A 10,192-nucleotide genomic window follows, 5' to 3' on the forward strand; every position below is an offset into this window, starting at 1 on the left:
AGTTGGTTTCCAGGTTATTTTTGAATAAATGTTACGTTTCTGACTGGTTATCAGGCTCTACATGAGGCGGCCTGTCATATTTATTATCTCAAGTTATTTTTATTTTGTTTGACCACTTTTAAATTGCATTTGACATTTAATTACCATCTTCCTCTACTGTTTCATCCATATACATTTCCTCCTTAGTTTCATTTTAGTTTAATTCTACTAGTTCATCTTGGCTGGTTATAAATCTGCTTGTTGGCACTGAGATGAATTTAAATTAACATAGTCCAATAAAAGGTGTTCTGATAAATGAACATTATGCTGACTGCAAGCAAAGACTCAGCAGCTCAAACAAGCCTTTAAGAATTTAATTTCTTTATTCACATTCAACAAAAAAAAAAAAAAATGGACTGATCATTTTGTTACATATAGTCCAGGATCTCTGTCTCCATCTCATTTTCGCTCCCCTCAGATGGCTGAAACTCATCTTCCTCATTTTCCTCTTCATCCTCTTTGTTCTCGCACTCCCCCGCCTCATCGTCTTCCTCCTCCTCTTCCTCCTGCTCCACCTTTGGGTCTACATCCGTCACCGTCCAATTCAGATCTCCTTTCCGTCGTCTTTGGGGGAACATTTCTGGAGGAAAAGAAGGAAAAAATATGAGCTGCAGAATTATTAGTTTCAATTTCTGCATCAATTTGATTAATTTTCTGAATTAATTTAAAGTATAGACACGATCAGAGAGAGCTGCATCGTGTTTTTGTAGATCTAGAGAAAGTACAGGTACACTGCAAAAAATGTGAATCTTGCGTAAAAGTAGAATATTTTTTGCCAGTCATCTCAGAAAGTAAAACTCATATATTATATAGAATCATTACACATGGTGATATATTGCAAGACTTTATTTATTGTGATTTTGATGATTGTGGCTTAAAAGGGACAGTGTGTATCTAATTTGGCTTTTAATTAGCAAAAATCAAGCATTGCTTTAATAAATACATAATCTGGCCAAGCCTAATAACCTCATATAAAAAAATAACAGTTTTCATAATTTAGAATTAGTAGTTTATAAATATATAGGTGTCAGCCATGTGCGTTTTCCTTATCTGCCTTCTATATGAAGACGTGCTGTAGGTGGAGGAGGAGTATAAACAAGCAAAGACGACCGTAGATCCTTATATTTGCCGTTTTCTGTTGAAATGGAGGAACACTCATACTGTTTGTCCAGCAGGAGGGAAGAGAAACTAACCAAGAAAAGCAAAAGAAGTCATTATTATTATCAGGTGGAGTGTGGATTTAAAACGGATGCAGAGGTTGCAGGGACAGCAGGTGAGTTAATTCAATATAAATGTGAAGTTTATTCTCTCCTTTGTGTCTGCGCGGAGCGGCGGAGGGATATTTCAGCCGGCCTGTTTGCGCTTTCTGTAGCGCAAAAATGGGTTTCTTTACTGGTGTTTATAGTCGTTTATTTTAGACGTTCAGAAACAAGCCCGAAAAACTGTGACTCCCGGAATTTACAAGTAACTTTAGAAAAAAAAAAAAAAGAAGCGGACTTGGCAACAGTGCCAAAAATTTCACACGATGACCGTGGCTGTTAGCAGTAGCTTGGTACCAAATACATGGAGGACATGTTTACATTGTCACATTTATGACACTCCTCAGCATCTGTAGTCGTTATTACAGCGAGGCACCACTAGATGGTGTCGCCAGTGTGAAGATTTTACACAATGGGGCCAGCAGGAGTTATTTCTGGGTGAACGAGGTCTGAGGGTTTCAGGGGGATTTACTGATGCAGCTGCAGCTTTAGATCCTTACGGTTGAAGCCCAGAGCTGCAGCGGGACACCAGTCGGCGATTTTTGACGACCAATCCACAAAGTGAGACGCCAGTTCAACGAAACAAACCCTTCCTGACTACCTGGATCTCTCAGGCCCCACCCAGGACCCCCGATATGCTGCCCACCATGATAATAAACCAAGACATCCTAAATCTGGACCTTTTCTGAATGCTTACAGCCGTTGGGATTCCTCACGCGCCTACAAGGCCCACAAGACATCAGAACAATGATTTTCAACGCGACTAAAACAGTCGAGCCTAAAACAAGGAGATACTTTGAAGGAAGGTTCTGTTCGTACCTGGGTTCTGCTCCCTGACCGTCTTCTTAATGGTGGTGGAGATGATGTCCCTCAGCTTGTCCGTGGTGCCGACGACACACCAGCCGTCGCGCTCGTCACACGTCTGCTCCTCGCCGTTGTTCTGGTCGATCACCTCTTTGATGCTGGAGAGGCAGAAAGCGTCTCAGTTACCCCTGCGTTCGTCGCAGATGTGCTGAGTTTTGGAGACGCCTGCTACCTGTCCACGTCCAGGTCGCACAGCTGGTAAAACATTTGTCTGTGAGGAGGCAGCAGCCCTTCTCTGAAGATGTAAGCGGACTCCTGCGGGAGTGAGAACCGAGGCGAGGGTGAATGTAGCTGCTTTCAGAACAGAACAATCGCTCCTGCTGTTCTGTTCACTGACCTTCAGCTGGTACGAGACGGGAGCAGAGTCGCGACTCTGGCCTTCTGGTGCAGGAATATCCATCAGACTAGCAGGGGGAGGAGCTGAAAGGAAAAAAAAGAACATCTTAGCAGATCTTAGACATCGATTGGTGGCTTTTAGCATCTACCTCCACCTCCTGCTGTGCTGAGATAAAACCTCGCTGGTTGGAGTCGGTAATTTACTCCATTCATCCTCCCAGCTATGTTCCAGGTTATCAGCTGGTTGTGGAAGCAGCTGGATAATTTAATAAATTATTTTACCAGATTAAATGTCAGTTTTTAGTCTTGGATTGTGTGAAATAAATGTCTAAATAAATGTGTATAGTCCGCTACAACTTACGTATGTTTTTTTTCCTCCTTAAGACGCATTTTTTGACCGATGCGACTTTTATACCAGCGTTATTTATATTCCGAAAAATACGGTACATAATGTTTTATCCTGTTCCATTACTGGTTCGCTTCTCTCACTGGCTTCCATGTTGGCAGGCCGCTGCTCTTTTTGCTGAAATAAAATACCAAATGATGCGTTCTGCTTTATGAACACTGAGAACTCTGATATGATTGGCTCAGGAACCAGGAAGTAAACACGGGTCTGAACAGAAGTAGATTCAGACCGTACCTCTAGGTTTGAAAAACGTGACTAAGACATTGTTGATGGAGAGGACCGATTGTTTATAGGGAATGTTACTAACATCCCAGGTGACAAATGAGAATCATTTAGGCTGATATTATAGTAAATATCTTATTTATAGCTTCCTTTAATTGTGAAGATTATTCAGTTTCTCACCATAACGCCTGGACTAATTTAAAATTCATGTGACAACGAGTGATAAAAGATTTTACCTGTTTTGTTAAGTGTGGTTGGCCGGCTGCAGCTGAGGGTGCTCCTCTTGGCTTTCACCGGTATGTTGGGTAGAGTATAGCCTTAAAAAAGAAAAGAAGAAAAAAAGTTAGAAATTACAGCTTAAGTCCGAACCTTATAACCTGAATGTCAGTAATTCTGTCTTATCCCAGGGTGAAATCATTACACAACTTTAAACATTCAGTGTCAAATATGTGCATAAAGCTTTACATCAGTGTTGCTGAAGGCTCAACAATGTCTCACTAATTAAGGGCGTTGATCATGATTTACAGCAGCAGGTAGCTTCTCTTTGCATGTTTGAAACCGCTTACTGGATTTATCAATATCCAGCGCGATGGAAGGAACTCCGGCAAGATCAGACAAGAAGAATTGAAGATTTGCACACCTTCTTATGGAGCCTTTTCAGATAATTTTTTTTTTTTTATCAAATTGAAGAAAATTGTACTAGAATATACCAATACGAGCACGGTGGTGGCAGCGTCATGGTTTTTACCGCTAATGCTGCAAAGCACAAAGCATAGAGTACGATGACGGCAGAAAACATGTTGAAACCAGCTTAGAAATGGATGAATAAAACCAATTACTGGCATTTCCAAAGCCCTAAAGCCCATTGAAATTTTAAAAGCTCAGTTCATGTCAGAAAACTAAAGAGATCAAATGATCTCTAGTAGAGACATCAAATATAGGGCCAGAATTTTGTCTAAACAATGTGCAACAGGTCCAAACTGTCCAAATAAATCATTAACTCAAAAATGAATGTGGCATTAATGGCCGTGGTGACAAGACTTTAGATCTGAAACAGGCTGGTATTTAAGGCAGGTGTAGTTGTGTTTGTTCCCCTCACCTTGCATGGAGCTCCCCCGGATCCTAAAATCCAGCATCTGGTATTTCTTGGACTCTGAACTCTTTCTCGGGTCGTAGCCGAACCGGACCCACAGGCTCCTCCAGGGTCCCGTCACCTGCAACGGCAAATCTGCTGCTTAGAAAACTTTGCATTTTCTGTGACTGCTTTGTTGGCCACAGGACGGCGCCTCAAAGAAAATGACATACATGGCTCAGATGGAAGCACAGCCAGATGACAAAGGAATATTCTGCAGCTTTTCCATCAAGTTTAAAGCAAAAACAAGACGGTTATTCCAAAATCAGAAGATCAGAGAATCAGAGTTTCTTTATTGTCATCGTACAAAAGAACCCTGTTACTGGGCTGTCAGTGAAGCTAATAACAGCTAGCGCTAGCTTACAGGTCTGTTGCTACAACTTCGCTGATGCATGTGCACTTTATGTTGCTCTGAAACATCCGTGTCGTACTGTTAGCTTAGCACGCAGCACCGCTACGCTCACGGTCTAATTTAAGCGTAATTTTGACAACTTTCAGTGTAACGGGTCATTACGCTGAAAGTTTACCGGTTGGAGTGGCTTGCTTGTCGTCAGTTTTTAGCCTCGGATTGTATGAAATTAATTTCTAAATAAACACGATTTATACTGAAGCGGCTCATAGTCCAAAAAATACAGTAACTCCTCCTTCAGACTTCGGGACCTTGACTTCCAAATGAAAAACTTACTCTCCTTTGAGAATAGGACCACCGAGCCACAGTCCAGTCCTTTTTCTCCTGACTCCAGATACGACGCTTCTGACATCATCCCCGTTTCAGGAGTGGCCTAACACATCTCTGTGTGTGGTGACTCCAGGAGGACTGACTAACCTGAAGATTGGACTTTGCCGCTCACACCTTAGAAGGCCTTTTATCCCTGTTGATGTGCATGTTATCTGCCTCAGTTTTTCCTTCCACTAAACCTTCCATTGATCGTTTAGATTAGACGGATTGTTTAGAAATGTCTCCATGTAGCATAACCTCTTAGTGGAGGGAGTCGATGGGTCTCCTTGACAGCAGCTGCAGGACAATTCTATAACATTTATGTGTCAGAATCCATGTTTTTACTGATCTTTTTTGTACTATAAAAACTTTCTGAGACACTGAATTTAGAAATAATGACTCCGTGTAAGGCATCTATATGAGGTTTACCTTCTGCATTTATGGAAATAAATTGACCTCTCAGCTAGGGCTGGGCAATATGGATTAAAAAATAAATCTCCGATTTTATCATACCAAATCCGATTAATCGATTTTTTTCCTCCTTTTTGTTTCATAAAAAGAAATTAAAGAAATAATTTTAAAACCTTGCTTTTTATGTCAAGCATTTCGTCAGGGAGTTGACCTGAATTCAAAGTGCAACTAAAAACAAGCTGTGAAACATGCTTGTAAAACAAGATGGCATCCGTGCCATTATAAACAATGAAAATATAACAAAACATTTGCTGCTAGTGGTATTACACATTGAGCTAAGAACAGGCTTCACTGCACTTGTGAACTTCAAACTAAGTTAAAAAAAAGTAAATAGGTAAATGAAGTACCTCGTATTATGGTAAAAAAAAGTTTCTACTTAACAATATTTTGACAATAATTTTGCCTAAACATATATTCAGCATCACATGCTGTTCTCTTCATGGAAACCCAATGAGTGTATTGGCAAAATAAAATCCAGATTTTCCAAAAATGAAATCTTAAAGAATTGTAAATTCGAATTAATCGATTAAATCGATTTATCGCCCAGCCCTACTCTCAGCGAAATGTATTTAGATGCACCTATGGTTGCAGTAATCTTGTCTTTTGTTGTGTTATCAGATTTCTTTCAGTTCAAAAGCATAAAAAGTGTTTAATGGAATTAAAATGAAGAAGAGGAGGAGGAGGAGGAGGAACATGGAGGAGAAGCAGAAGGGGAAGAAGAAGCTTTGATGACGCAGCAAACCAACATGGTTCCTGGTTTCCCAGCTTTCACACAACAAAGAGCCAGTTTTTGCCGAGCAGAGACGGGCCGCGCTGGCTCACCATGTAATAGGCGTAGACGGGCAGCAGCAGCTTCAGCTTTTCACGGTGAATGTTCAGGTTGGCCTTGACGGCGTTCCCGGACCAGATGGGACGGCTCTCAAACATCTGAGCACCAAAATGTTTGGTCAGAGATAAGATAAAAACAAACCCGTTCATCGTTGCATAACAGAATCATACGCTCCGACTTTCCAGGGCGACTCTGGCAAAAATAACATCTCTGCGCCTTGAACAAATACCTTTTTCACCTTCTCCTCGGCGTCCTGGTCCTGCTTCGTCAGGCACAGCCGATCCCAGTTCGCCCGGGCCGCCTCCAGGCACTTGTCCGGCACGGTGGGGTCGGTGAAGCTGACGAAAATGGCGTTGTGAGGCCGCCGGGCTCGGTTCAAACCGATAAAGTTCTTGCTGCCGGGCGAAGGGCTGTAAAAACAAAGCGGGAGGACGTTTATGTAACACCTCTAGCTCCCACGTTTTCATGTTTTGAGGCTGACCTACATGGCCGCTGTCAGCTTCTGTATGACGTCGGTCCGGTAGAAATAGTCCACAGGATTGTCGAGACGTGAGAAAATAGCCGGGGGGAGGAAGTAAGGCACGTCCTGCTCAAAGAAGGCCTGATTCTCGGCTTTACGGAGGATGATTTTGTCGTAAAGAGACGTGGTCTTTCCATCCTGGGAGTCCACAGCGAGGCACTGAAAGTCAGCCATGCCTGCAGAGCAAACAAAAATAAAATAAATCAGTGCTCTGGTGTTTCATGGCTTTTCCTCCATCTTTCTTATTAATTAATTGGCAGCATTTCTGACACCACCCATAAAGATGAGCGAACAGGCTTAAATTATGTGATTTACATTTCTTGATAAGGACTTTTTTTTAACCAATTTAATAGTGAAATTCTTTCTAACCTGGATCTCTCCTAAATTTTCTGCAAACAAGAGGAAAACTCAACAACCAATCAGCACACAGGAGTGAAAACTAACCAGGAATATCTCAACACTCCTCCTTTATGAAAGCGTATTTCATCTTACCCTGGAACTTATATGTTGTTCCTATTATTCCCACAACATCCATCTGGATCTGAGCATCCTGAGGATCTTTCTTTCGCACCCGCCGCCGCACCCTGAGAAGGAGGTTTCGTGACGAGAGCCGGTTTCCACACAGACTGTGGCAGAACGGGTCCTGGGGTCGGAAGTGCAGCTCCAGGCGCCTGTTTGGGTCGCTGTAGGTCTGCGGGGCGAAACCGGCAGCCAGTCAAACAGCAAAATTACAATAATCATATTTAAGCTCATTTGTTTGAAATTAAACATAGAAATCAGGGAAATGCAACCTTTGGCTCTTTATAACTTTGGCTAAAAATGATGAAGAACATTCTTCTCGTTATATTTTTAAATGCATATACAACAACAAATGTATGTTTTAGCAGTTTTTCAGTTGTTTTATGAAACAAATGCATTAATTTCACTAAAAGTACCAATAATATATATTTTTAAGATCAATCCTTAGATCATATTTTCTTGTCATAATATTGGAAACTGTCATATTTCAAAAAATATCAACATCTCACAGGAAAACAAAATGACACATCCGCTTTTTGAAAAAAAAATTCATTTCAAAACCTAAAAATATATTTTTTAAAAACCTAAATTCTTTGAAATTACAACAAATTTCCTACAGTAGATATTTATGAAAAATGCTCAGCTGCTACGTGGCTCCAAGCGAGTTTTAATGAGGTGAGCTGAGGGAAAAATGCCTGTTTGGGTTGTAAAGGTTGCAGACCCCTGATGTAAACAGTTTTTTGCTGAATGTTTTTATGACACAGAAAAACGGTTAAATAAGATACAAAACAAAACCAGGCGTAATTTTGAAGTGTTGCCATGTGTCATTTTCCACCAAGGCCGCATAAAGCAAACATTTATGTGAAATCCTCACGATTTTGGATTCACAACTTTTGTTGTATTTTCCCTGCAATGTGAGCCTGATGTTGAAACCACTCACCACTACGGACATCATTTGTTTTTTTCCCTGTTTATTTTATAAGAATATGCCATATTACAGCTTAATACCAGAATCCTCAGGCGTGTTGCAGAAAGGAGATGCAGCACAGGGGTACTTGAGGACCGGGGAGGGGAACCAATGCTCTGGAGCTCATATATCCGACAGCTTTTAGATCTGGTGTGTTGGGTAAAGGGATTCAGGGAGGCAGGCAGCTTCCCAGGACCAGACCTGGCATCCCTGCTCTATTACAAAATCACCTCAGTACAAATACACTGTTATCTGCAGTTTAAGCTTGGGGTTTCCCGTAGATCGAACTAAATAAAAGACAAAACAACTTATCAAAAATCGGCTTTTTGTCATGAGGGCTGCTATGTCACCCCAACCCTTGTCTTTATGCCTAAATTATTCATGGGCCGGAGGTAATCAGATAAGAAAAAACAAAGATTCTTCTAAGAATAGCTATATACTCAATTTAAAAACGAACAAATAAGCACAAAAAACGCATTTTGAAAAGAAATATAACAAATTCACTGCGTATTAAGCGACAGATCCAGCTCTGGAGAAATTAGTGCGAGAATTAACCACTGAGCTATATAATACACTGGAGTGCTAATCACCGTCTGTTTGAACGAGTCGCTTTGAAGCCACCGGCCGCCATATTGGTACTCCCTATTTCCCCCCAGTAACTAGGGAATATGTGCGCTACAGCATCGAATAACGAGGATTTTCTCATGTTCAGGGGGGGCTTAAGACTTTTAAAATGTCAAATGCCATATACTTTTGTGTTATGTTCTAAAAATATCAAGTACTGAGAAAGTCATGTGCTGAAATATTTTGCATTTTATTCATTTAAATATATATGTTTAAAATTTATAAATATATAAATAACAATATACAAAAACATATATTTACATATGTGTATACATATATATACATATATACATATACACGTACTTATATATACATTTATATATATTTAATATAAATAACATGTAAAATATTTCAGCACTTAATTTCCTAGTAGTTAATAGTGTTAGTACATCCACTGACTGTACAATTACCTGTGAAACGTTTTCACACAGCCAGAAAACTGCTTGTTATTCCAAGCAAATCCTATGGGATTCTGTGAGAGTCGGGAGTAGCAAGATGGCGGCCAGTGACTTCAGTTTTTCGGCAAAATCAGCACTCCAGTGTATTATATAGCTCAGTGGAATTAACCCGGTTATGTGACGTCATCACGCGGCAGCGGAAAAAAAGTCCCGGTGCCGCCGTCCTGCCGGTTCCGCTTACCTTGCTCACGGTCTGCTCTCCTCCCAGAGTCTCCAGCATCCTGTCCACGCTGGTCACCACCGCAGGGTACTCCACGCACACCAGCTTCTTGTCCCGCAGCTCCACGGCGGACGAGCCGCCTGGCGCGGCCGGTTCGGTTCGGCCGGACAGACGGAGTTCTTTCAGAGTAAAGTTTAACTTCAACTCCCCGGGATCCGCAGCCGCCATTGCGACAGTTAGAAGTAAGAGGAACGAAGCTGTTTGAAAGATTCACACGCGCCTGCGTCTGCGGTGGTCGGAACAATATAGACGGCGTACGGTGCATGTGCAAAATAAGCCCGGGTGTGAGCTTGTCTTGACTAAAAAGGGTTCCGCGTTCAGTTCTTTGGCCAAACCTCACGGTTTAGCACCCAACATGAAAATAAAATAAAAAAATATATAGAAACATTACAAAAGCAATATATATTAATACTCATGAGGAATTTTGATCCCTGGTTGTTGTTTCTGATTTTTTTTTTCAGTTTTTAGAAGAATTACTTTGTGTCTACATTTGGGGTTCAACGTTTGTGGATCCAATTGTCAACTTTAGACCGAGACTAATTAAAATTATATATATATATATATATATATATATATATATATATATATATATATATATATATATATAT

The 10,192-nt window shown here is 40.9% G+C and overlaps 1 protein-coding gene across 2 annotated transcripts; it reads right to left on the reverse strand.

Moving 5' to 3' along the window:
• Positions 1-338: 338 nt before the first annotated feature.
• gtf3c5 (general transcription factor IIIC, polypeptide 5) lies at positions 339-9,857 on the reverse strand. 2 transcript variants are annotated; one of them, XM_036140070.1, is made up of 11 exons: positions 9,546-9,857; positions 7,289-7,487; positions 6,762-6,972; positions 6,515-6,686; positions 6,270-6,374; positions 4,226-4,340; positions 3,363-3,443; positions 2,500-2,582; positions 2,335-2,417; positions 2,118-2,260; positions 339-619 (listed from the first exon to the last, which is right to left on the reverse strand). In XM_036140070.1, exons 1-11 carry the CDS (start codon positions 9,750-9,752, stop codon positions 408-410), a joined length of 1,611 nt encoding a protein of 536 aa, XP_035995963.1. In that variant the 5' UTR covers positions 9,753-9,857; the 3' UTR covers positions 339-407. The 2 variants fall into 2 exon arrangements, with proteins under 2 accessions (XP_035995963.1, XP_035995962.1); XM_036140069.1 differs by having other exon boundaries at positions 6,506-6,686; positions 9,546-9,856.
• Positions 9,858-10,192: the final 335 nt, after the last annotated feature.

Source organism: Fundulus heteroclitus, chromosome 8 (genome assembly GCF_011125445.2).
Source record: "Fundulus heteroclitus isolate FHET01 chromosome 8, MU-UCD_Fhet_4.1, whole genome shotgun sequence".
In the NCBI taxonomy this organism is placed as follows: Eukaryota; Metazoa; Chordata; class Actinopteri; order Cyprinodontiformes; family Fundulidae; genus Fundulus; species Fundulus heteroclitus.

Coding starts and splice junctions, on each gene's coding strand:
- gtf3c5 (XM_036140069.1), bottom strand. CDS start 9,752: ATGGCGGCTGCGGATCCCGGGGAGTTGAAGTTAAACTTTACTCTGAAA. Junction 7,488..9,545: donor GAGAGCAGACCGTGAGCAAG/GTAAGCGGAACC, acceptor TTCGCCCCGCAG/ACCTACAGCGACCCAAACAG. Junction 6,973..7,288: donor AACAACATATAAGTTCCAGG/GTAAGATGAAAT, acceptor TTTGCTCTGCAG/GCATGGCTGACTTTCAGTGC.